At 48.2% G+C, this 27,048-nt stretch overlaps 1 protein-coding gene across 21 annotated transcripts in view; it reads right to left on the reverse strand.

The window, feature by feature from the left end:
- Positions 1–4,119: 4,119 nt before the first annotated feature.
- The window catches only part of CHST10 (carbohydrate sulfotransferase 10), a 31,137-nt gene continuing 8,208 nt past the window's right edge, over positions 4,120–27,048 (reverse strand). For 9 of the 21 annotated variants that reach the window (XM_064268488.1, XM_064268489.1, XM_064268485.1 and 6 more), the window contains 6 exons: positions 21,746–21,877; positions 15,501–15,592; positions 11,516–11,750; positions 11,217–11,300; positions 7,774–7,879; positions 4,120–6,370 (listed from right to left, as the gene is read on the reverse strand). In XM_064268488.1, the coding sequence (XP_064124558.1) occupies positions 5,833–6,370; positions 7,774–7,879; positions 11,217–11,300; positions 11,516–11,750; positions 15,501–15,592; positions 21,746–21,845 (1,155 nt within the window). In that variant the 5' untranslated portion in view covers positions 21,846–21,877 and the 3' untranslated portion in view covers positions 4,120–5,832. Of the gene's footprint in view, positions 6,371–7,773; positions 7,880–11,216; positions 11,301–11,515; positions 11,751–15,500; positions 15,593–21,745; positions 21,878–22,759; positions 23,005–23,026; positions 23,184–23,219; positions 27,038–27,048 lie in introns of those variants that run through there. The other 12 variants (XM_064268481.1, XM_064268482.1, XM_064268479.1 and 9 more) reach the window with 5 other exon arrangements.

Here is a 27,048-nt window from a genome sequence, read left to right on the forward strand (position 1 = left end):
ATTTGTTTAGGAAAGACAGTTGAATCTTGGTAGGGACGGTGAGTTTGGCAGTGTTTGAAGTTCCCCGCTTCCCCTCTCTTCAGCCTCACAGCAGTAGCCTTTCAAGCCAACAGCCCACAATCACAGTGAACACCAGCACCTGGCAGTCACTGGACAAGGTGGAACAGGGTTGGAGCTCCTTAAAAGCCTCACATCCAGAGAATAGTAGGTATTTGACCTGTCTAGTGGGTCACTGGACCCCTGGTGGTAGTGATTAAGAGCTCAGTTGCTAACCAAAAGGTCAGCAGTTCGAATCCACCAGTTGCTCATTGGAAACCCTATGGGGCAGTTGTACTTTGTCCTATAGGGACACTATGAGAGGGAATCGACTCAATGACAATGGATTTGATTTGGTTTTTGGTAGTATTTTACTGGAGCCCTGGTGACGCAGTGGTTAAATGCTTGGCTGCTAACCAAAAGGTCAGTAGTTCAAATCCACCAGCTACTTCTTGGAAGCCCTATGGGGTCCTACACTGTCCTTTAGGGTCACTTTGAGTCGGAATCGACTCAAGGGCAACGGCTTTGGTTTTTTTTTTTTTCAGTCTTTAACTGGGGCCCTGGCAGTGCAGTGGTTAAATGCTCGGCTGCTAACTGAAAGGTGTGTAGTTGGAGCCCACCAGCTGCTGCTCCACAGGACAAAGGTGGGGCAATCTGCTTCTCTAGAAAATGCAGTCTTGGAAACCCTATAGGGCAGCTCTACTCTGTCTGAAGGGGCCACTATGCGTTGGAATCAATGGAAGTGAGTTTCAGAGGTTCCTTGGAAGACCTCGCCTGCAAAGCTGCCTTCGTTTGACCTGACTCAGCTGAATCAGGGCAGAAAAGCCTGTTCCCTGGGGGAAGTTTAAGAAAACATTTAAGTTTCATCGAAAAAACCAAATCCAGTGCAGGGCCTTTGACCACTCTATGGAGCAGGTCTACTCTGCACACATGAAGTTGCCAGGAGTTGAAATCTACTTGAAGGCAACTAACTACAGCAGCCTTTGCTTGGGAAAGCCCTCAGAAGACCCTAAGCTCTCACCATAAATATTTATAATACCCTCTGTAACCTAACTCTCACCTGGGTTCACCTTACCCCCCTTAAGATCTACCTCTATCATTTTTCTATCTTAAGGTGGAGATCTAACTGCTCTTGGCCCCTTCTACGAGCTGAATAGGAAGATAACAGACATTTTAGTTTGATAAGGATTTTCTTATCCACGAAACCAAATATTAACCATAAAAAGCCTGACCCAAATTGCAAACAAAAACCTGCCAGAAACTGCTAACAACGTAAATGTGTCTTACCCTGCTAGAAAAGAATAGTCATCAAATGAAACCCATTGCTGTGGCCTTGATTCAGAGCCTTAGTGACCCTATAGGACAGAGTAGAATTGCCCCATAAGGTTTCCAAGGAGCGGCTGGTGGATTCCAGCTGTTAACCACTTCACCACCGGGGCTCATTATCTTCTAATTTAAATCTTAAGTCTTCTGGCCAAAGGTGGGTAGAGGGCCAAATTATTACCAGCCAGGCCTGAAGTAAACTGGTATCAGTGGATCTCAGCCAAGGGGGGAAGGCAGAGTTCAATCATGGTAAAATTAGCCAGTGGTTGATCTATGTTGGAAACCCTGGTGGTGAAATGGTTAAGAATTTGGCTGCTAACCAAAAAAGGCGCTCCTTGAAAACCATATGGGACTTGATGGCAACAGGGTTTGGTTTTTTTCCTTCTCTTTATAAACCCCATTGTCTACCTTCTTCAAGCCATTTGCTTTTTCTGGAATCCAAACGGCCTCCCTATAGACATACAGAGTAACTCTTCAGAATAAACCTTATTTTCAAATTTCAGGGAGTTTTAATTATTTTTAACATATGGAATTAGCTTCAGGTCCCTTTGTACATCCAACCCCATCAAGATTCTCAGCTGAAAAAGTAGTCCTTCTTGAGATTACTTCCTTTATACGAGGTTTAATTTCTCTAAAAATTATACCAGTCTTACTTACCTAAAAAAAAAAAGGATATACTAAATTACCAGTATTCTGAGTGCACACTCCCAGGAGATAGAGCTCCTCATTGCTATACTGTAAGCTCTTTGTGGATCGCATATTTCGAGCCCTCCACGGGGCTTGCTATTTGATGGTAACGAGGAAGAGGAGGGTGATGCCCTCCTGTTTACCAGGGGCACCGAGTGACGGTGCTCTGGAAAAGCCTGGTGGTGTCCTTTACAACCTCAAAGTGGAGAATAAAACCAAAATGTTCTTTCCTTATTAAATTCTATAGCTGTTAACAGTCTTCTTGATCTTACATGTATCGTTAGCCTGTATCACCTCCTCAGCACTAACACGGAGCAAGTATTACATTCTGTAGCACAACATCCCAGTGTGGTAACAGCGAAAATAACACCAAACCCGTTGCCTTTCAGTTGATCCTGATTCATAGCGACCCTACAGGATACGAACCATCGACCGTTTGGTTAGCAGCCTGAGTTCTTCACCACTGAGCCATCGGGGCTCCCAGCGTGGTAACCCATTGCCGTCGAGTTGATTCCAACTCATGGCGACCCTATAGGGCAGAGTAGAACTGCCCCATGGAGTTTCCGAGGAGCATCTGGTGGATTTGAACTGCCGACCTTTCGGTTAGCAGCTGAACTCTTTACTACACCAGGATTTCCCCCAGCATGGTAGGCAGTATTATTATTCCTACTGGAAAAAAAAAAAAACTAAGGAAAACACAGTGGGTGATTAATTATATGCCAAGACAGCGAAAGGACTAGAATGAGATGTACTTCCATGCACGTCTACACTACACGTACCCAGTACTACCCGGCAGCCTCTGATGCCAGCCCCTTGATAGGCACTTACTTTCATAATTATACATACACTCTAATTATGTTGAAAAAATGTGTTGATGCCCAAATAAGTAAAACGCTCTAAGCACAAAAGCTGGGGTCGGATAGCAGTTCCCACAGGCTGGTGGCCTGAGAGCACAGCACCATAGCTGACATCATGCCCTGTGGTGGAGACGTTTTTGAAAACCAGGCAGACTTTACAGGTTCACAGAGCATAAACTATAGAAAACAGTCAGACTGTGTGACACAGATGCACAGTGAGATCGTCACCCATTCATCAAGCTTGGGATTTGTTACCCAAAGTGTAAACAAGCCATCGTTAGCCTTAATAGAGTTGTATGAGGCTACTGATCCCGCAAAGGCCTGTGGCTTTTCCCCTCCTTGCAGCACCCTGATCCCCAGCATGTATGGCATCACAATGGAAATGTCTCTCCAACACTCCTTCCGTGACGTCCTAGTAAACTTCCTTCACAAAACAGTACTTAAACATGTAACTGCTCATATTGTTTTTGTTGTTGTCACTTGCCATCGAGTCGCTCTGACTCATGGCCACCCTAGGTGTTATGGAAGGAAACACTGCCCGGTCTGGTGCCACACTCCTGATCCTTGACACGTCGGGGCCCATCATTGTGGCTGTCATGTCAATCCATCTCACGGCAAAGCATATCAGGAAAATGACTGTCATGGATTGAATTATGTCCCCCCAAAAATGTGTGTTATCAACTTGGTTAGGCCATGATTCCCAGTAGTTGGTGGCTGTCCTCCATTTTGTGATTACAATTTCATGTTAAAAGGATTAGGGTGGGATTGTAACACCACCGTCACTCAGGTCACCTCCCCTGATCCAAGGTAAATGGAGTTTCCCTGGGGTGTGGCCTGCACCACCTTCTCTCTCTGAAGAGATAAAAGGAAAGGGAAGCAAGCAGACAGCTGGGGACCTCATACCACCAAGAAAGAAGCACCAGGAGCAGAGCGCATCCTTTAGAGCTGAGGTTCCTGTGCAGAGAAGCTTCTAGGTCAGGGGAAGATGAGCGAGAAAGACCTTCCTCCAGAGCCGACAGAGGGAGAAAGCCCTCCCCCGGAGCTGATGCCCTGAATTTGGACTTCTAGCCTACTACACTGTGAGAAAATAAATTTCTCTTTGTTAAAGCCATCCACTGTGGTATTTCTGTTACAGCAGCACTAGGTGACTGAGACAGATCCCAATGCCAATTTTCCTTCACGAAAAAGAAAGAGGGAAGAGAAAACAACACGAACAAAAAACAGGTGACCACAGTTTTGCCTTCCAGAGGAAATGGTTTTTTTTTTTTCTTTTAATTAGGACTAACTTTAAGGCCTTAAATTCACATACATTAGCCACACTGTTACATGTCAAATAGGAAATCAATCTGCTCATTAGGTCTGAAATGATTTAATGAGACTCCACTAAAACTTCATATAAAAACAACTCAAGTGTTACATCCTTCAGGTGTCAGTTGGGTTCAGGTGTCAGTCGGGGACAAGTGGCCGTGACAGTAACTGCTGCTTCACTGATGCTGTCACCCGGGCCTCACCTCCTCACCGCTGCCCAGCGACCAGCAGGCCTCCTCGCACCTGTCCCGTCTTGAGGCTTTCGGGGTCCTGCGGAGCCGTGAGCACCTTTCTCTGAGCTGCAGCACAGTCAGGTTTGGCACGTATTTTTGTTTTCACATTTACAAACTCAGAAAGCTTTCTTTCCACTGCTACTCTGAGAAAAATGAAAGGTCGAGAGGCTGCCCAGAAGGAACGCTCAGCTCCCGCCCCTCAGCCCTGGGACCACCTGTTCAAGGCTGAGATCTCAGGGCTCCCCACAGGGCAACTGCCCCCTCCCTCAGGGGCCCTCGCTGTCAGATGGTACCTGTGGCTGGCTCCTCGCTGGGGCCTGGTGGCTGCGTCGGCCCAGGATTTTATTGCTGGTGAACTCAATCACCCAACTTGATGGCATGATGAGAAATGGCTGGGGGTGACTATAGGCTGAGATGAACGGAAACTGAAGTGTGTGAACCGTACCCAATTCTGCAGTGCTGGCATACTGCCCATGCTTGCCTTCGGTCCTGGGGCGGGTGCCTGGAAGGGGGTGGTGGAGACCTCCCCCGTGCCCCGTCCAGAGAGGGGAGACCAAGAGGCCGCACAACTGTCAGGACAATGTGCCCAAATCCACGGCAAACATCCTCAGCTCCGGAACCCGCCAGGCCTTCGTGTATCGTGCCCTGTTCCCTTTAAGGCCCCCGAAGACGTTCCCTTTCTTGGGTGGAAACATATACCCCCTCACTTTCCAAAACTGTGATCTCTTGGCTGGAACCAGATAACGGCTTGGCAGGCAGAGGTTCGGAAGCATGAACTAGCGTTATACAGGGATGTATTCTGAGAAGATGCTCTGCCTGCAACTGCCCTTTGGTCATTACTGAAATTCAGAAGAAAACACTAATCCACATGGAACGTCTGCTTGGCCTCCGTGATCCTAGCAGCGCTGAAACGAACGCAGAGGCGCCGTCTTATGACTAGAGTTTGATCTGGTGTTAGCTCCTGCGACTTCTGCCGTCCACTGGCTTCTCCTATTCCACCTGGACGTGCTGGGCGCCACGGCTGAGGTCCACCTGTGACAGGCAAGGCCACCTCCTGACCATCATGGATTGCCACAGGCTGAGCCCACCTCTCGGAGTGAACGACTCCCGACATGGTGCCATTTTTCTTCCCGGTCTGTCAGGCTGCACATTTTTAGTCTTTTTCTTCCTCTGAGGAGGGCAAACATAGTGGCATCCTAATGACACCAGTCGGGGTGGAATGGGGGCCGTTCAATTCACCTTATGCCCAGACTAAGTGATAACAGTCGGGCCCCACTTCACAAGCCAAGGTGCTAACAGGTGTGTGGGAGACTGGCTGTCCTAACTCAGATCTCCACCTGGTCAGCCCCTGGTCCAACAAAAATACTAGAACGCACAGGTCCCAGGTGTCAGTTTAGCAAGAAATCCGGTTTCTGGTACCCAAAGAGCTTAAAGTCCCCCTCAAAACGTGCATACAGGCGCCGGATGTCTCGCTTGCTTATCCCCAGGAAGTAGTGCTCCACCTTGGTTCTATTGTACACGGTGATGCCTGGAGGGATGGTCGGGTAGGACACAAGATGGTCGATCCCGGCTTCTTTTAAGATGTACGGAGCATCGTCCTCCAGGGTCTCGTGGTGTCCGATCACGCTGTATGTGATCTCACAGGGGGCGCAGAGTTGTACGAAGGTCACCCAGTGGATGATGTGGTCACCGAACTGAAGATCCAACCATCTGTGGTTCGGATCACCCAGGTAACGCACAAAATCTTCAAACTGGATCCCCCGGGTCTCCGTTCGATTCCGCCGGTATTTCCTGATGATGCCAGGGGCGATCTCATGCCTGTACCAAGGCTCAAAGCGAGGGTTGTGAACGAACTTATCCTTAAATGCAGAAATAAGTCTTTCAAATGGGTCTCGGACAATAAAAAACTTGAAGTATGTTTTCAATCTAAGGAAAAATAGGAACAAGTAGTTAGGCAAGGCATTGCAGGTGGTAATGGTCGTGGGGGCCGGACAGTGAAGAAGGGAGGCAGTGGCCAAACGGCTGCTATTTCTCGCCTCCTCCCTCGTGCCAATCACTGCGCTAAGTGCTCTGCATGCATCTCTTACTTAATTCACTCAACAAGCCTGTTATTAACCCATTTTACAGGTGAGGAAGCAGGCTGGGAAATCGGAACTTGTCCAAGGCCACAGTATCCATCCTAGGGGCCAGCTGCTGCAAGGAACTCTATTTAACCTATGTTTTATCTTTTTTTTTTTCTGTCTTACTTGAATATTTCAGAACGCCAAGAATGCTTAAAAGTTTTGTTCCTGGGGAAGAAAAGTGTTAAGTGAAGGTACTGTGAGTGAGTTAGGAACAGCTGAGGCCAGAAAAAGTTACTTTAAAGGTGTACCTTTAAAAATTCAATTCAGAATTGCCAGAGGGAAGGGGAGAAAGAGAGGGGTGTGGTAGGAGAAAATGGCGAGAAGGCTTCACACTCCAGCTGGCAGGAAAGACGGTGCGAGCAGAGCAGGGTTAGTGGTGTGAACTGCTTGCAGGAGCAAGGACAGTAACAACAACAGCATCACGATATTTACAGAATGTTTACGTCTTAATTTAACCTCACAAAACCCCCATGCGATAAGTGCTTAAGGGGTGAACAGGACAGTCCTCACTCAGTAGAATCTCTGATCTGGTATTTATCATTTGCATTTTAAAGGTTTTGTCCAAGTTGGAGAGACTGACTTAACCAGAATTGGAAGCAATGAAAACATGGGAGGTCAAAATTCAGTGGGTGACCTGCTGTTTACGCACTACAGGGCCACTTCACGGCTGACGAGGAGAGCTTTTCCATTCATTAGCTACGTGATTGTTACAGTGTATGTCAAAGTATTGAGCGCTCCCATGCCAGCTGTGATCAGTGAGGTCTTTCTGCTCTGCCAGCCGACGCCATCACTGCCCAGTGGCTGCCACAGGGGAGGCAGGTACACGCCTTTGGAAAAAAATGAACAACGAAATGGGGTGTCCCTACAGCCTAGGTCTCTTTTTTAGGAAGACAAGATCATATTCAGTAAGGAATCACAAAGCTTAACAAAGCAGAGCAAAAGTGACCACTTATTCCATTAATAAAGAGATGTCATTTCCATTTTAATGGCCTGCCTAGAGGTGGTTCTGAAGAAGAGCTCTCAAGTTCCCACCAGGACTCAGGGATTTAACTGCACTGGCACTGGGTACACTCTCTGCTGCCCTCGCCAGCACAGACCCACCGCCCCAGGAACCCGTGGGCAATATGGAACGCGTGGCAAGTACAGATCTAAGCCTCGGGTTTTACCACAGTGTCGGCTCCCTCCCCGTGGGACACCTGCTCTGACCGTTTCTGAATCTCTGTGTCGCTGAAGGAAGACAGACGGGGAAGGCCGTTCTTCTCGTGGTCATGGACCACATTTTCAGGGATGTCTTCAATGGAAGGAAAAGCTCCTGGGAAGTAAACAAAGAGAAGGCTGCCAGCCTCAGTACCACCCTTCAAGAAAGACGCCCATCTCTTCTAACTCGGACCTCATGCTCCCCATGGCACGCATGACAGACCTGCCTTCGACATTGACCTTTAGGCGTCTGAATTCCAACCGCTTCTTCTGGCAGGATCAGATGATGAAGAAAAACTTTTGGCAATCCATACGCCAATGAGAATTCACAGGTGAGTTACAGGGAGCAAGAAGGGAGTGGGAACGAGGGGTAGAAAGACACACTGGCAAAAACTACCTCTGGCAACGCACCGAAACTGGCTTAAATCTGCCATTAAAGAAAGATCACCGTACGCAAGCTGAGCATCTAAACGAGCGGTATTTATCCTACTCTGAAACTGGGGGGAAATGCCAGAGGAACAGGACTGTAAGCACACTGCTAACTGGCCACAGACAGCGCCACCACGGTCACCCACACTACTGTCAGGCTGAACTCTCACAGCAGCCACGTCCCCAGCCCAGGGCGCTTCTCAGGTGGCCTCACGGCATCCCACACTGGCCAGCAGCAAGGGGTTTTGATGCCAGAAAGATCTAACGTCCTGGGAGACCTGGGGTACATTTGAAGCAGGATTCAGCAGAGGACAGCCAAACCGAAAACACCAAGCCCGCTGCCGTTGGGTCGATTCCGACTCACAGCAACCCTGTCAGACAGAACAGAACTGCCCCATGGGGTTTCCGAGAGACGGACAGTGGATTCCAACTGCGGACCTTTTCGTTAGTGGCTGAGCTCTTCACCACCGCGCCACCAGAGGACAACAGGCCTCTAAAGCAAGGCAGGCCAGTGTGCAGAGCCATGGTCTGTCCTCTGAAGCCAGTCCCCCGGGGCCAGGCTGCTGACCAAACGTGGGTGGGATACACCCCGAAGGCTGGCAGGTTGGGCAGGTTTTCCACTCTTTTCTAAACTTACACAAATGGCAATAAATAGGCATCATGTGGAGAAGGCCTCACCAAGCCTCTGCAAACCCCACCATCCCTCTTTGTGCTGACCTATGGCACTGAGCTTGCAGCGCTGGCAGGGCCGAGTCTCTGCCTGGCTCTACGAGCGGTGGCTACAGCCTTGTCTGCCTTGTCCACTCCCTCTGATGACAGTTCTGGAGCACCAGTACAGGACTCTGTGCTACATGCTATGGGGGGTGGCTGTACAAACAAGAGAGACGAAACCTTCACTCTCAAGAGGGATCCCAGAAAAGGTTCTGTGGATTTGCCTCTGGACTGCCCAGGTGCATCTAGGAACAACTGAAGACAGCCACAGGGTCCAGTCCTTCTGCTATTAAATGACTCAGCATTAAGCGGGTGTTCACTTCTTCCCTAAGGTGTGACGCTTCAGGCTGCATGCAGACTTGTGAGAACTTTTTGTATACTCCTTGCCGTAAACTTATTTGCAACCTCATTCTCCAATTTACAAAAACCAACTACCACCACGTTACTCAAGAGGGCTTTAATGAAACGTGTTCTGTGCATTAGTCATAACCCTGATGACCAGAAGATGAGGTGTAGCTTTTTTCTCCTCCAAACAACCTGTGAAAAGGCCAAATGACAGCAAAGACCGACCAGCAACCCTGAAAACAATATCACTAACCGTGCCTGGAAGAGCTTAGCTGCTAACCAAAAGGTCAGCAGTTCAAATCCACCAACAGCTCCTTGGAAACCCTATGGGGCAGTTCTACCCTGTCCTGTAGGGTCGCTATGAGTTAGAATCTGCTAGACAGCAATGGGATTGGTTTTTGGTTTAAAGGTGCCTGGAGGGTGGAGAACCCAAGGGCCTCCTGGTCCAGGATTCACATGGCTGTCAATTTGAACTATGTTCCTTCTGAAGCTGAATTTAACAGACAAAGGCCATAATTATCTTGGATTAGTTCAGAGCAATTGAAATGTAAACAAACAAATATGGTGCCTGAAAAGAGCTGTGAGTAATCAAAAAGTGCAGCGCGTGAGGTCACTTCCCACTGACTGAATGTGCTCCCCAGTAAGGAGCCCTGAGTCGGAATTGACTTGAAGGCAGCAGGTTTGGTTTGGGTTAGGGAGCCCTGGTGGCGCAGTAGTTAAGAGCTTGGCTGCTAACCAAAAGGCTGGCAGTTCAAGTTCACGAGCCACTCCTTGGAAACCCTATGGGGCAGTCCTACTCTATCTATCCTGTAGGGTTGCTATGAGTCGGAATCGACTGGACAGTAACGGGGTAAATATTAGATCTCCTGAAGCAAGTGGATAAAAACCTCTGAACATAAATGCTTCACGTAAAATGGCAACAATTCCTTTCTACGCAGCTGGGACGGGAAACTCAGATGAGGAGCTGTGCTGTCTCTGGCTGGAGGCCCCAATGGCAGGGCCCCCCTCCCAGGCACTGGGGAGAAGGGCAGCTGTGTGGGGCAGTTTCCTGGTGGCTCGGTGACCTGGCCTTGAGTAATGGAGCACAGACTAGTGACTGGTAAGGGTCAGTGCAATGAATCTGATGAGAAGAAGGAAAGGGATGGATGGGCCGGGGCAAGCTGCCTGAATACGGATTCCAACGTGCACAGCAAGGGGAACCTGGCCCTGGCTGTGCTCAATCACTATCTAATCCCACTGAAGTAGCGAAAATGCATTTTCTTTAGTGTTTTAATATTAGGGAGAATATATTTTCTCATTTGTTTTTAAGCTGTGATTAATCTCTAGTCCTTGGAAAATGGCGCAGGCTCTGTTCAAAACATAGCTGAGCAGCCTGTTCCACCCTTAAACATAACAAACACCCTAATACCTCACAACAGGTTCTCCCCTACTCTAAACAGGTGACTGAAAGCTTGACATGACGAGTGCCATAAGGATGCTCTAAGTAATCTCTAAACATTTTTTAATTGCACCAGCTGCACCGGTCTCTTCCAAAGGGGTGTGGAGCTATCTCAGCTCCCGTGGCTTTGGTCTCTTTTCTTCTTTCTTTGTTCTCTTGAGAAATGGCCTTCAGCCTGAGAACCGATGGGAAGGCTTTCTTTCTTGCTCCCTATCTCAGCCACAGCGGACTTGGCAAAACAGCTCCACTAGCCGAGAGATTCTTAGGAGAGTTTTTCAGCCTGTTACAAATATACTAATTAGAGTCCAGACCCCTGACATGTTTATCTTTAGTTTAAAAAAGAGTTTTTGTAGTTGTTTTGTGATGTATAAAACCATCTGTGGACTACGTGCTCAAAACATTACGTAACCCTGATCTTTCCCATATAAAACCGTCCCATCAACCCTCTAGAGCAGACAAAATTTGGGAGAAACTTAACCCCCTCTGTCTCTTGAATACTGGTATTCAATAAAGCCGTCTTACTGGTTACCTCCTCCTGTCTCAGTAGTGGCTTTGCGGCAGGCGGCTCGAACCCGTGATTTGCGGTACCACCACCAGCTTGTAAAGTACAGCACTAACAGGTAAAGAAAACAACAAGGAGCAGCTTCAAGGTGACCAGTCCTTACACGGAAACCATTCCTTCCTGTACCAGTCCTTACACAGAAACCATCCTCCCTGGGACTCCTCTGCTGTCTTCCTCACCTACCCCGCCCTGGGACTCCTCTGCTGTCTTCCTCACCCACCCGCCAGCTTCCGCCCGCGCAGACACGCCCCGGGCCCCGCACGCACCGTTCAGGACGATGAGCACTTTCTTCCACTGGGTGTTGCCCACTTTGGGAGTCTGGCAGAAGAGAATCTTGTGCTTGTCACAGACAAATATTCGGTCCAGGACAAACTTGGAGACAGCAGTGTGCGAGAGATTCTTCAGGGCTTCGTCTCTGCAGACGTTTCGGATGAGTTCCAGGCGCTCCGTGTGGACCAGGGGCTGAACGAGCCGGCTCTCCGGAAGCATTTTTCCAGTTGGCTGGAAGCAAAACAGACACGAGGGCTTCGTTAGGGGCGAAGAGCATGGAGCCCCAGCAGGAGCCAGCCGCTCAGGGAGGGCCTGCCCTAGTCTCCTCCGGGCCTTAGGATGCGGTGGGGAGAACCATGAGCCCCCCTCACGGAAACGCCAGGACTCCACGTAAGTGATTCCCTGCCGGGGGCTGGGGATTCAGGCTGAGTGGACAGGCTGAACCGCAGCTTAACCAGAGAGACAGCTAACCCCCTGGCTCTTCATTCTTGGCTCAGACAAATGGGTAAGGCAGGCAGGCCATTTCTCTATTATGTGCTGATGACATTATGGCTCAGAATTTCCTGGAAAGAGCAAGAAACTTCAGAAATTTTGGTGAAGGCAAGTTTCTCCCCCAGTTAGTCTCCTCAGCATTTCTCTTCATGTGATTGAGTTCAGAATGTACACGTAGAATCCACCTACAGACCAGCCATCTGTATACACAGGGGCTATCGTGGAGATACTCTGTTACACGGGCAATTCCCGTTACAATAAGTAAATCTCTAACAAAAGGATTTCTCAACCGGAGCTGCTGGCCTACCGGTTTAGGTCACAACCGATACAATAAAACACCAGCAAGACAAGCCGAAACATGGAGCCTGAGCTGTACTTAAATGCCCAACTTCAGCAAAAGCCTAGGTACTGGAACACCATGGGTGAAGGGTTTTTTTTTTTTATTACGTATCTTCTTGGTACCTCTGCAGCTGACATGCATAAAACGAGGTGGCCCAATTTCTCCCCACTCGTCTCCAGTGCATGTGACGACTGGACCTCTGATCAACGTACTGTTATCAGCAACGATGGGCTTTTGTGGAAGGATCTGTAGTCCTTCGTGAACCAGACAGGCCGCCCCCAACCACAAGGGTCTTGTCCAATAAACGGTCTATTTCCCACAGGGTCTGGCACAAGCGTGTGCTCTGTAAACAGTAGGTTTCAATAAAAATCTGATTGTTAAATGACGACGATGATGAGAAAAAAAATCCTGCTCTTGTAATGTCTACTACCACCTTTAAACGTTTGAGCTATTTTACTGTAGTTTTTATTTTTAAATTCATAGGGAAAAAAAGAACAGTATAGAAAGGTAAGTGGGAACCCTAGTGGCGTAGTGGTTAAGAGCTCAGCTGCTAACCAAAAGGTTGGCAGTTTGAATCCACCAGCCGCCCCTTGGAAACCCTATGGGGCAGCTCTAGTCTTTCCTATGGGGTCACTATGAGTCAGAATTGACTTGATGGCAGTAGGTCTGGGTTTTTTGGTTTTATAAAAAGGTAACAGATGCAAATTCCTAGCGGTACTGACCATTTAGAGGAGCCCATTAGCAGTTTATTTATTGTCTATACATCCTCATGTTTAGGTTCTTTCATATCACAACTTCAATCCTAAACAAAATAAAACCCAAACCTGTTGCCGTCCACTCTGACTCTGACGCATGGTGACCCTATAGGACAGAGTAGAACTGTCCCATAGGGTTTCCAAGGAGCGGCTGGTGGATTCGAATTCCTGGTCTTTTGGCTTGCAGCCAAGCTCTTAACCACTGCACCAACCAGGGCTCTCCATCCTGGGTAGGGAACTTTTAAGTGCAAAAGGGATCTAAAGAGAAAGATCCCACTGAGGTGGACATCACGAGCCACAACGTCATCCCCACATAATAGAGAAATGGCCTGCCTGCCTTACCCATTTGTCTGAGCCGAGAATGAAGAGCCAGGGGGTTAGCTGTCTCTCTGGTTAAGCTGTGGTTCAGCCTGTCCACTCAGCCTGAATTCCAAGCCGGAATGTTGAGGATGGTGAGTGCTGGGTAAGTCAGCAGACTTCGGCTCTGCCAGCAACTCTCACAGGACTTTGGATAGTTAAGGTCTTTCCTAGCTCGGTTCTCTCATCCATACAACTAGGAGGGTAGATTAGCTGCTCTGCTGCCCAAGACCCCTTCTAACTCTAAAATTCCATGATCCTGGCTCAAAGATCTTTCGTGGCTCTCCTGGTTGCCTCCTGACCTTACCCAGCAAACTCCAGTCTCTCGGCAAGGCTCATTATCTCAGCGGTTCAGGAATTCATCATGACCAACATTTACAGAGCACCCATGACGTACAAGGCACTGTGAGGGACATAAAAATAAATGTGTCCTGTGCCTCTTCCAAGCAAAAGCTAAAAAGATGAAGAGAGATGTGCAGAAGTAACAAAAGCAACTATGGTAAGGCAGCTAAGTGGTGATAAAGTGGAAGCACACTTCAATGAAAGCACCAAGAAAGGGGAGGATGCTTCCTATAAAAGGGAGGGGGAGCCACGGAGGGCTCCTTGAGGAAAGGTGTCTCTGCCTTGGGGCTGGGGAATGGATAAGGCAGGTGAGAGGGAGACACCACAGGTGAGACAGGAAGTGGCAAGAAGCTGGCCTGGCTGCAGAATGGCAATGGTTGAGTCCAAATGGTAACAAGCATTTTAAAGGGTGTTTGCATTTTAAAGGCGAAGGTATTTTGGGGAGAGGGGGAACTTTCTGGTGACTTTTTGGGGAACAGGGAAGCCCAGCTAACTAGGCTTTCTATGAGTCTGGAAATTCCTGACAACCCCAGGGCCCTAGCAACACCACCCTGACTACACCTGGGGCAGCCCCTGTGATGACTCGCTGGGACCAGTCCTCTAAGCTCCTGGTGGAGCTGTCTAAGCTCCCTGGCCACCTTGGCCCCATGCCCGCATGAGACCCGGAGCTTGCTGGCACCCTCCCCATCTCCAGCCCCTAGCTGTCTTCACAAGAAAGGCAGGGCACCACTGACAGGGCTTGGCTAGCTCTTCCCAGACCATGAATTATTTCATTCATGTTTTTCTGCTCCTGCTGCACAGCTGTCTTCTCAACTCAGCTCGACTCCACAGTTCTCTCCTCCAGCTCACAGCACGGTTCTCAGGCTGCTGCCAGGCTAGACACCCACGAGGAGGCAAATCAACGAAAGAACTGTCCTCTCTGAATTTTGCACCTAAGGCTCAAGCACACACGCTCTTCCTCCTAAGTTCCCCGTGCAGTTACAGCACAAGCTATGAGAAGATAAAGTTCATGCCACACACCTCTTCCGTATTTCTCAAAGATCTTACCACAGGCTCACGGCACAGCTGAATTAACATACAGCGGATTAACTGAAAAGTTATTATTTTATTTCGCTGAGAACTGTTTCTCTGCAAGGCCCAATCCTGCTTTCTGTGGTGGCCCTTCTCTTTCACACCCACGTCCCTGTTAGTTGTGTTCCTGCAAAAAGGTGCTCGTAAACTGTAATAAATATTTTAAAGTTCTGATGAGAAAATATCCTCTGAAGGTATACTTGCTTCTAGAAGGATCTGCTCACACCCACCAAGAAAGCCTGGTATTTTTATAAATGAACAATGATCCAGTGTCTAGGCTTAGGTCCTCCCAGCAAGGCAGACTCGCACATATGCTGGAGGCCTGCCAACCCCTCCAAGAGGCTCCCGGTGAGTGATCTTGGCAATACTGGGGTCACAGCCCTCGCCGTGCCATGACGACAGAGTCGCACTCCATCTCACTCTTGGGGATCCCGCCTGCACAGCACCTGCCAAAGCTGGTCTCTGTTTGAGACCCAGCCAGCTGTCAGAGCATCTGTTGAGTAGTGCTGTGCTGGGCAAACAAAGGCCCCTGTGTGACTGTCCTCCTCATGAGGTGCCAACGGTCCTGCTCTTCTGCTGGCCATCGTGAGAGGGGACCAGGGCCCGCTGCCTTGCTGTGCCTACCTTCAGTTCCTCAGGAAAGTGCTCCTCCTCTGGCAACTTGCCCACGTCCGGCACGGTTGTCAGGAAGAGAAACTCCTGTTTGGCACCGTACACTGGAAGACAGAGAGGTTAAGAGTCTCCTTACACACACTTCAGTGGGACAGAACGTTCAACCTGGGAACAGATCCACGCAACTGTGTCCGACTGATATTTTACAAAGGTGAGAAAGCAGCCGAATGAAAGGATGCTAGCCTTTCAGCAAAGGGTGCTGCAGCAGCTTGAATTCACAGGCAAAAAAATAAGCCTCAACCCAAGTCTCACACCTTATACAAATATTAGCTCAAAATGGTTCACAGACTTCAGTTTTAAACATAAAACTTTAAGACAATATGTGAGAAAATCTTCGGAAAATGTATAAATTAGACCTCATCAAACCTCTGCTCCCTCCTAGGAATACCCTGCGAAGGTGAGGAATGACAAGCTACAGGCAGTGGGAGAATATTTGTAAACCACCTATCTGACAAAGGACTAGTATCTAAAATATATAAAAGAACTTTCAAAACTCAAGAGTAAAAGAACAGTTCAATTAGAAAATGGGCTAAAGACATGAAAAGACATTTCATCAAAGAGATATACAGATGGCAATTAAGAGCACATGGAAAGGTGTTCAACATCAGCAGCCATCAGGGAAATGCAAATTAAACCACCATGGGATATCCCTATATGACTATCAGGAAGCCTAGAAGAATAAACAGCGACAATACCAAATGCTGGAGACAATGTGGGGAAACCGGCTCACGCATACACCGCTGGTGGGAATGCAAAATGGTGCAGCCACTCTGGGAAAGAGTTCGGCCGTTTCTTACAAAACTAAACATGCAACTACCACAGAACCTAGGAACTGCATTCTGGGAATTTACCCCAGAAAAATGAAGATGATGTTCACATAAAAACCTATACACAAATGTTTACAGAAGTTTTATTTTTAATAGTCCCAAACTGGAAACACTCCAAATGTCCTTCAATGGGTGGATGGTTAAAAAAACAGTGTTCCATCCATACCACGGAATACTACTCAGCAATAAAAAGGAAGGAAATATTGATATGGACAGCTACTTGGATAGATCTCCAGAGAATTATGTTGAGTGAAAAAAGCCAATCCCAAAAGGTCACACAGCGTATGATTGACATAATTCTCACGTGGCCAAACTATGAAGATGGAGAACAGATTAGTGGTTGCCCAGGGAGAGGGGTCAGGTACAGGGGAGGAAATGGGAACGGGGACTGGGAGAGGGAGGCTGTGTGGCAGCAAGAGGGGCCTGTGGTGGTGGAAGGCTTCAGGACCTGAGCCTCTCACTATCACTCTCCTGGCACTATCGTTCTTACAACATGTAACCGTTGGCAGAAAACAGTAAAGCGCACAAAGGAGCTCTGTATTATTCTTACAACCGCGTGTGAATCTGCAATTAACTAAAAAAAAAAAAATTTTTTTAATTAAAAAAAGAAAAGCCAAGTCAGCAGTCAAGTTAGCACTTATACATTAGTTTAAAAGAAAAAAAAAGCTACGGGGATGGAGGTCAGGCTGCAGCAATCTTAGGACGTGTGTGCCCCGTGCCCAGAGTAGTCATTTACAAGTCTTTTCGGAAACCTTGGGGTAGAATCTGAAGATAACCTTCATCTCTCTTTCCTGTCTCTGCAAACCAAGAAATATTTACTTTCAAATCGTCGTTAGAAAAAGCAGACGTCAAATAAAAGCGTGAAAGTCAGTTACACAAAGGCATATTTCACTTCTTAAAAACTGTTAGATCAAAACCTGCTCTTTTGGGTTGGAACGTTAGCCCTCTGCACCTCTGCTGCAGCTCCCCGGTCCCTGTCCCCAGTCAGGCAGTTGGACTGAACATCCTTCCTCCTCAGAGAGCAGTGGACGCCTGACCGTGCAGCCTGGATGTCCCTCCTCCTTCCTCCCCTGCACGAGGATGACTTCACAACAATCTTACAAATGCCCTGACAACAACAACCATCCCGTCTCCCTTATCTCTTACTCCTTAGCATGATTTGATCCCAGTGAGCTCTCTCTGCCACACACCTTTATCAACCCCACCAAGATCTTTTTCTTTTTTTCTATGTTGTGAGTCAAAGTGCAATTCTCATTAACGCTGCGTACGGGAGCTGTTCTGGACCTTGAATAAGGACGAGAATGCTGTGTACTATGTAAAAGTAGGCAGAACATCAGTGCCGTTGGCCTTCAACACTCCTGAAGGCACCACCAGGCCTCTGAGGCTGTCTGCCCTCCTCCTTTCACCTGGTCACCTTTGAGCACTGACAGGCTAATAAATAATTCTCATTCCATTCTTGTTTGGTCGCTAGCATTCCAACGATGCTTTCTGCTACTCCTGGTGCAATGCTTAGCTCCGTCACAGGCTGAACGGGTTTCCCAGAAACCTAAGTGTCCTTAATAACATTACAGATAGAGACATGTAGCCTGCATTCTAGGCAACCGACTTAGGAAGGAATTTTGAACGGCAACCAGTTTCACACACTAATAAGCATGACAACGAGCTTTGGCAGCTGTACAACGTCTTACCTTCCAACACCACACATGCTGGAGTAGCCACCCCCAAATTTAACATTTTCATTATTTTAAAAAGAAGCCCTTCTGGTGCTACAGTTAAGCGCTCAGCTGCTAACTAAAACGCTGGAGGTTCAAACCCACCCAGCGGCTCTGTGAGAGAAAGACCTGGCGGTCTGCTTCCGTAAGGATGACAGCCAAGAAAACCCTACGGGACAGTTCTGCTCTAACAGATGGGGTCGCCGTGAATCAGAAACGACCCGATGGTACCCAACGACAACAATGTGATTTTAAACTTCCTGGTACCTGCTCCCCAACTCCCCCAACCCTGAGCCAACTAGATTTAAACAAAACTCAGAACACAATCTGCGTTTCGTTTTCCTTTTCCACTGGTTTGCGGGCAACCATTTGTCTTCATCATCATCTCCACTATGATCCCAGAGTGGTGTCTCTCTCTCTTCCCACTCTAGCCTCAGGAGCAAGTCTGCAGCGTCAGGACCAATGACTCTGACCCTCTAGGCAGGACTAAGTGTTTTCATAAGGTATTAGTTCATGTTTGTTATAAGCATCATTATAATTTTTTCCAAAAATGTTTGTAGATTTACAAGTGATGTACTGCTTTGTTTTTCTAAAAGTGATCATTTCCACTCAACTTCATGACGACACTTGGCATCCAGTCAGCAGGAGTTACCAATCCGTCCCATGCATGTCCTCTGTACCCAGCATTTGCTGAGAAAGCTGGACAATTAATAAGGAAGACCGAAGAACTGATGCCTTTCAATTACAGTGTTGGCAAAGAATACTGGATGTACCATGAACTGTCATAAGAGGGAACAAAGCTGTCTTGGAAGAAGTACACCCAGAATGCTCCTTAGAAGTGAGGACGGTGAGTGTTCATCTCACGTACCTTGGACACGTTATCAGGAGGGACCAGTCCCTGGAAAAGGATGTCATGCTTGGTAAAGTGGAGGGTCAGTGAAAGAGGGGAAGACCTTTAACTAGATGGACTGACACAGTGGCTGCAACGATGGGCTCAAACATAAAACGACTGTGAGGATGGCGCAGGACTGGGCAGTGTCTCAGTCTGTTGCACACAGGGTTACTACGAGTTGGAACTGGCTCCGCCACACCCAATAACAACGAGGGCATATGAAGCCATTTAAGTCACACGCTCTGCCCTCAGAGTGGCTTATAATTAAGTTGAGGAGCTGAGACAAGGCAAAGATTGTGAGAATAAAGTCAAACAGAGAGAGAAGTCAGGTTGTACACACGCATACACATATGGCACATTCACAAGGATGGACTATATATGTGCCATCAGATTCCAACACTGAGGAGCCCTGGTGGCACAGTGGTTAAGAGCTTGGCTACTAACCAAAAGGTCAGCAGTTCGAATCCACCAGCCACTCCCTGGAAACCCTATGAGGCAGTTCTACTCTGTCCTATAGGGTTGCTATGAGTTGGAATAAACCTGATGGCAACAGGTTTGGTTTTGGTTCCCACCACTGAAGGCATTTTTTCCTATGATAAAGTCTAGTTACAACACCTAATCCTAGTCTCAATGTGACACTGAGACTTGTTAACCAAGAATTAGTAACTGCCACAAGTGTCATTATGGTTCCGTTGCTGAACTGAAGAGAGACCAACTATTAAAAAAAAGAAAAAGGTAAATGTTGCTCTCGACAGTAGCTTAAGAAAAATCTTTTCTTCCTATCTGCTCGAATAGCAGGGAAAAATCATTACAAAAAGGTACATGAGAAAACATACCTGCCCACTGCCTTCGGTTCTAGAGGACGGCCCCATTTCCCAAAGGGCAGAGCCAGGCCGGCAGCCCCATGGACACCCAAGTCATCACCGGCTCACTCTAACACGGAGATCAGTGATACTCCATCTTCCTTACAGGAAATGAAACGTCACCCTATCGGCTACCACTGTGCTCTAAGGTCATTTCCTTGTAACGATACTTCAAAACCCCTTCAGTTCAAAAGCAAACACACTGTGACTACGAGGGAAGTAAACTCCACCTCGTGAGAAAGCCCCTTCTGGCCATGTGCTGACATACCCCTTTCGGTTTCCTGTAGAGCTCCAGGATCCACCAGTGGGCTGACCATTTGACAGACAAGGGTCCAGCCAGGTGACTGCCCTCACTAAACCATAGCGCAGTGGGGATGAGAACCACAGCTCTAATACAAGGGGGCTCTGTTATCAGTAACATGTAATTATGCCGGGGCAGCTGGAGAAATTTCCTAGTTGTCCAGTGGAGACCGTCGTCTCAGATTCTAACAACCCTGTAAGAGTCAACCATCACTCCTCTGACAGAGCCGAGGCCCTGTCTAAGCTGTGATTATCTGGGATGCTCCGGCTACCCTAGATACTGGGAGGTATAACCCCACCTTCCACAGGGTTTCTCACCAGGTCTTCTGGAAGATGAGCGTGGGACTTCCAACGACAGCCAGTCAGCCCCCAGCGCTTAATGCCTAATAAATGCTACTGAGTGGAGGCTGTGAAGCCAAGAACCCCCACTGGCTAATGTCAGCATCTCCCCCCGTGCCTGCACGACAGCATTCCGATGGATCTTGCCATTTCTTCACAGGCAGGCATGGAATAGAGAGGAAGGGAGCAGGAGATGGCACTCGGAGCAGCCCTGGGCACAGCAGGTGGACGCCCTCAGGAGCTTTTCGAGGCAGAGCAGCAGTGGGCAGCCCACATCCCACGCAGGTGGCACAGGTCTGCACAGCCGCAGGAGTAGCTCGGGGAAACTGCATTGCGGGCGCAAACCTAACCATCCCTTCTTCCTAAAAGTCGTGACCAGTAGGAGGACGCAGGACACGCCGTTCAGGATACGGAGGCTGCGCTCACCCGCATTCACAGATATCCTTCTTATCAGGCAGAAGTCTCATGCTACCAGCGAACCATTTCAACACCATCTCAACCCCTCCTGTGGGCTTGGATTGTATGGAATGCCGACTTCACCACTGACGTCGAGTCACCACCACCTGCCTCCTTGCCCAGACCCAGCACTTCACAGATGACAAAGCACCACACTGCACTGCCATCAATCTTGGGAGATGGTCAGCACAGGTATTATGCCAATGTTTTAGGGGAAAAACAAACAAACGACCCACTAAGGCTCAGGTAAGCAGATGACAAGAGCGCGTACCAGAAACCAGCTCTCCCGAGCCCCAGTTTGGTGCTCATTCCACGTCCTCATTTCAACGCCTGTGTTCAGTAAAGGCAGGCCAGAGGTCCTCAAGGACAACCTGACATACGTATACTCAAACGGCCTTCCTTCCACTGCACCGAAGGTGACCTTCCAACACGTGGCCACCAGTGCAAAGTATCGGGGTACAGACGACCCAAAGCACAGTGAATTCCCAATCCAGGAGCCTGTGACGCACCGTGACAATGCAACTGTGGGGAGGAGACCCCGCTCCCCTGCCAACATTCAGCCCAAAAAGAACGCAACTTCTGCCCTCTAGAGGAGGTCCTGGGAAGTGCATCCCATCCCTCTCCACTTCCTCCCTTGGGCCTCTCTCTGTAACACTGAGGATTTGGACAACAGGCACAGCTCCAAGCTCCCCTGTGGCATTCCAGTCCTTTGATTCTGCGATAGAGGTCATCTCTGCACGTATCCAAGAACGACAGCGCAGCAAGGCCCTGATTAACAAAAATCCACTCCACTATGAAGCACGCCTACCTTCAGGGTCTTTAAAGGTCAACGTGATAAACTTGCTGGCCACCATGAACATGAAAATCACCCAAAAACACGCGGCCAACAGAAGCCACTGGTGGTGCATGTTGCCAGACGTCAGCCATTCAGGGACTCTTCCTGGAAAACACAAGTGAGACACCCCCACTACCGTAAATAAATCATTACACGAAAGGTAGAAAAGCAAAAAAAAACAGGTGATTTCAGTTAACACTAAAAACAGCAAATTCATTTTTTTCTATTGATACAACAGTATTTAACACTTTATTTTTAATTAATAATATTCAGTTATCAATTAAATCATTAAATCAAGCTTAAAATATCCTAATAGAAGGGAACAATACTGAGATCAGACCATTCCTGTTTGTTTCTGGCATATATGACTTTGTCGTTGTTGGGTGCTGTCGAGTCCATTCTGACTCACAGTAATCCAATGTGACAGCAGAACTGCCCCCACAGAGTTTTGCAGGCTGTAGTCTTTATGGGAATAAGGAAGACTGAAGAACTGATGCCTCTGAATTATGGGGCTGGTGAAGAATACTGAATATACCATGGACTGCCAGAAGAATGAACAAATCTCTCTTGGAAGAAGTATAGCCAGAATGCTTCTTAGAAGCAAGGATGGCAAGACTTCGTCTCACATACTTTGGATGTGTGATCAGGAGGGACCAGCCCCTGGAGACGGACATCATACTTGGTAAAGTGGAAGGTCAGTGAAAAAGAGACTCTCAACGAGATGGACGGACACAGTGGCTGCAACAATGGGCTCAAGCGTAACAACGGTTGTGAGGATGGCACAGGACCAGGCAGTGTTCCTTCTGTTGTGCACAGGGCTGCTAAGTTGGAACTGACTCGACAGCACCTAGCAATAACAATCTTTATGGGAGCAGATCACCAGGTTTTTTATCCCAAGGAGCGGCTGGCAGGTTTGAGCCTCCAGCCTTTTGGTTAGCAGCAGAGCACTTAACTATTGGCCACCAGGGCTCCTTTATAAGACTTTACCTCTTCTACAGCTGTGCCTTCTGACCCCTTTCAGGCCTCAAAATTAGTTTCGGCAGCCAGCACACACCAGGGCCTGGAAACTGGGGGGCAGGAGGAGGCTGGCCAAGGATGAGATCTTTGTTGTAGGTAATTCACAGGGTCAGAAGCTATATGTAGGCAATTAAAAGCAGGCTATGTTTAAAATCCTGACTTGCTGGGAAGACAGAGTCACACCTAGAGAATCTCTAGAAAAGTAAAGAACACCTGACAGTCTCTGTCTCCACTCACTTGCCTGCAGAGGGCTGTGCACGGCCTTGGTGGTGGGGGTTTTTCATGCTACCACTCGCACCTGGGGGGAGGCAGGGCACTTTCACCCCTCAGCGTGTCACAGAGTCACACTCTGTTGCCGGGGATACATAAAGAACCGGGAAGGCTCAATCAATTCCTGGCAAGAAAAACAGAAACACATGTTTCACCTCACCTTTAACACAGTGCTGCTTCAAGCCGAACCAGGCCACTTGAAGAGACCACGCCGGTGGGGTTGGTTTCCACCAGCTGATGGAGGCCATCCATCACTCCTGGGCAGCAGGTTCCACCAGCTGATGGAGGCCATCCATCACTCCTGGGCAGCTGGGGGAGGGGGGGGGACATGGCCTTCCCAGCAGGGCACTGATGGGGAGTGATTTCAGAGGGAGCTTTTGAACTCTGGATAATACAGAGCTTGGAGAGGGCCCACATCAGCAATCTCCTGCTGTCTCCGCAATGCTTATCTCCTAGGGTCTCACTGGAACCAGACACCTTAAGCCTGAATTCCTTCTACAACATCCCCACTAAGTGCTTATCCAGCCCACACTTGACGCCAGACGGCAGTGGGGACCTGCCAGCCTGAGGCGTGCCTTTACAAGGTGGATCTGGAGCCGGCCTGTCACCCCTGGGGCTCCCAGCTAGGGCTGCCAGCTTTAACGAATGAAAATATAGAATGCCCAGTTCAGTCTGCATTTCACATAAACAACAAATAATATTTTAGTGTAAGTATGGGGAAAAAAAAATTTTTTTTTTTTTTTTTTTTTATGGGGCAGTTCTACTCTGTCCTATAGGGTCGCTATGAGTCGGAATCGACTCGACGGCACTGAGTTTCTGGGTTATGTTCCAGATATTGCATGGGACATACTTATACTAAAAAAACTATTGGTCGTTTATCTGAAATTCAAATTGAACTGGGTATCCTATATTTCATCTAACAACCCCACCCAGAAGACCAAAAAACCCGTTGCTGTCGAGTTGATTCTGATTCATAGCACCCTAAAGGACAGAGCAGAACCGCCCCATAGGGTTTCCAAGGAGTGGCTAGTGGATTCGAACTGCCAACCTTTTGGTTAGCAGCTGAGCTCTGAACCACTACACCATCAGGGCTCCCTACCCAGAATGGGCACGCCAAATCCATCCTCCAACTGCCCAAAACCAGCTATCCTGCATCAGCATGCTGAGTTCCCTTCTCCTCTGCCATCCTTCACAGGGGCCGCCCAGCATGAAGTGAAGAGCACTAGGCTCAGTTCACACGCCTGCCCCACCACTCATCAGCTCTGTGACTCAGCAAGTCACTTCCTGTCTCTAAGCCCTGACTTCCTATCTCTAACCCAAGGTCTTGCTTTGTCATGCGGGTGGTCGAGGGCATTAAAGGAGATAATGCACTTAAAGGACTAGTACCAACCTGGCCTGCAGCAGACCCTCAATAGACCTAAGCCGGCTAGGCCCCTCAGTAAGTACGCTTGGTGCCTCTCAGGGTAATTGGGGGGGCCAGAAGTGAAGGCCACAGGCCTGGCCTGGTCTATTCCAAGAGAAGGAAGAAACGGTAGACTCTCGTGTCCTGGGGACTCAGACCACTACCCTTCCCTAGAGACAACTGAGTCACAGCCTGTCCCAGAGGATGCAGAGACCTGCAGCCGAGTCCACCTGTCCTCTGAGACGGGGACACTCGGCAGGGTCCACCCCTGTCGGTCACGGCAGAGCGCCCCACCAAGAACTGAAGCTGCAGGTCTTTTCTAACAGAGGGGCAGAGGGGCCAGTGTGGGTTGGGGAGGGAGTAAAGAGCGAGACAAGAACCACGCAGGCTGTACGCAATCTGAACAGGGGTACAGGTTCCTGTATGCTATTTCTCAGACTCAGGTCCAGGAGGAGGCTCGGGTTCTGAGTGGCCTGGGGCTTGCAATCTACCCTCCCCTAAGACCCTCCCCTAAGACGCCAAACCAAAGCCCATTGCCATCAAGTCAATTCCGGTTCATAGCGACACTACAGGACAGAGTAGAACTGTCCCATGGGTTTCCAAGGCTGTAAGTCTTTACGGAAGAAGACACATCTTTCTCCCAAGGAGCAGCTGGTGGGTTCAAACCACTGACTTTTTGGTTAGCAGCCGAGCACTTAACCACTATGGCACCAGGGCTCCTTCCCTTGATAAAAACCCATTGCCATCCAGTCGACTGTAACTCACAGTGACCCTACAGGACACAGCAGAACTGCCCCACAGGGTTCCCAAGGAGTGGCTGGTGGAGTCAAACTGCCAACCTTTGGTTAGCAGCTAGCATTTAACCACTGCACCACCAGGGCTCCTTCCCTAAGTGCTGGGGACAAGTGACCCCTTCAGGGGAGCCACCTGGCCTCTGCCTCCCTGACATGCACAGACGCGCTTACTCTGGAGGGAGGAGAGCAGGAAACCTGTTCTTTTCATACCTGGCGCACCTCCATACCTCCCAGGCTTCCTGGCCCCTGAGGGCCCCTGCCAGCATCAGGCTGACTCTCAGGAGGTTTTTACTGTTTAAGAATCTCATCTTTCCAACAGGAACTAGACTTCTGCAGAGACTCTGAGTCTGCCCACAGAGCTCGCCCTCAGATGACGCAGGAAAACAATGAATCAACAGCCTCATATGAGTACGAAGATCACATACTCTGCTCTCAGGGTGGCCAGGTGGCTTAGGGGTAGGATTTCTACATCTGGGCAGGTTGAAAGTGAGACCTGCACTACCATCGTGAAGCCATGCCTGCCTTCCTAGCTCTTGAATTTCTACTTAAATTCAGGAGCTCTTAGCTTGTTTGGTGGAAACCTTAGTGGAGTAGTGGTTAAGAGCTCAGCTGCTAACCAAAAAGGTTGGCAGTTCAAATCCACCAGCCTCTCCTTGGAAACCTTATGGGGCAGCTATACTCTGTCCTATAGGGTCGCTATGAGTCAGAACTGACAGAGAGCGATGTTTTTTTTTGTTTGTTTGTTTAGCTTGTTTGGAGGATGGGCGAGGGCAGGGTCCTATCTATGGAAAATGGCGGCCATGGCAGTTAGTATCAAATTGCTGAACGATCTCTCACAGCTGGCGATGGAAACTGCACGGCCAACAGCATCATTAGCGCCCCTCCTCACGGGACGCCCAGGGCTGAGCCCTACCTACCGTACCTTCGTTACGCTCCAGTGGAGGGTCCGACTCAGAGCGACCCTACATGACTAAGCAGAAATGTCTACCCCATAGGGTACTAGAAAATAATAATAAAATAAAATAAAATAAAAAGCTACTAGGAATTCAGTACTATTTGAAAATAAAATTGTATTTTATAAGTTACAGCATTCATACACATTTGAATAGACACACAACTTAAAACACACTGATTTGGGACCAATAAACTATGCCAGAGTCCAACAAAATAATTTTTAAGTATAACAAAATTCTTTACTAAAAGGCAAACCACCTGAACAGATCTAGCATGTCCAGACAGATCAGTAAAAAAACGTAAGCTGCAGAGTTGTATACATGATCTTATTTGTTAGAAAAGTGTATACGTGTTCATATACGTGATTATACACACACACATATGTAATGAATAAAAAAATCTTGAGAGGACAAGGTGTAGTCGGTTTTAACTTTACAGAATTTTGTAGTTTTCGAAATCTTTTGCAATTAGCAAAATAAAAGCATATTAAAAAATGGTAAAATGCCACCTACATATATTTCCCTTGTTCTCTTTTTCCTGCTGTTGAATCTTTCATCCTCGCTCCTACCAAATGCGGTGTCCCTAGCACTTTGTAAAGGAGGGCAAATACTTTTCCAACAAAGACAAACGTGGTGAGCTGACAAAGTCAGTGTCTACCTGAATATTCAGTAAACTTATCTTTTATCATTAACGAGTTCTTAGTTTTTAAAAAATGATTAAATATTTAAAACATTTTTTTAAAAAGTACAGAGAATAATATAAACCACAACCCAATGCCATCGAGTTGATTCTGACTCATAGCCACCCCACAGAGTTTCCAAGGCTGTAATCTTTAAGGA

Source organism: Loxodonta africana, chromosome 15 (genome assembly GCF_030014295.1).
Source record: "Loxodonta africana isolate mLoxAfr1 chromosome 15, mLoxAfr1.hap2, whole genome shotgun sequence".
NCBI classification, from domain to species: domain Eukaryota; kingdom Metazoa; phylum Chordata; class Mammalia; order Proboscidea; family Elephantidae; genus Loxodonta; species Loxodonta africana.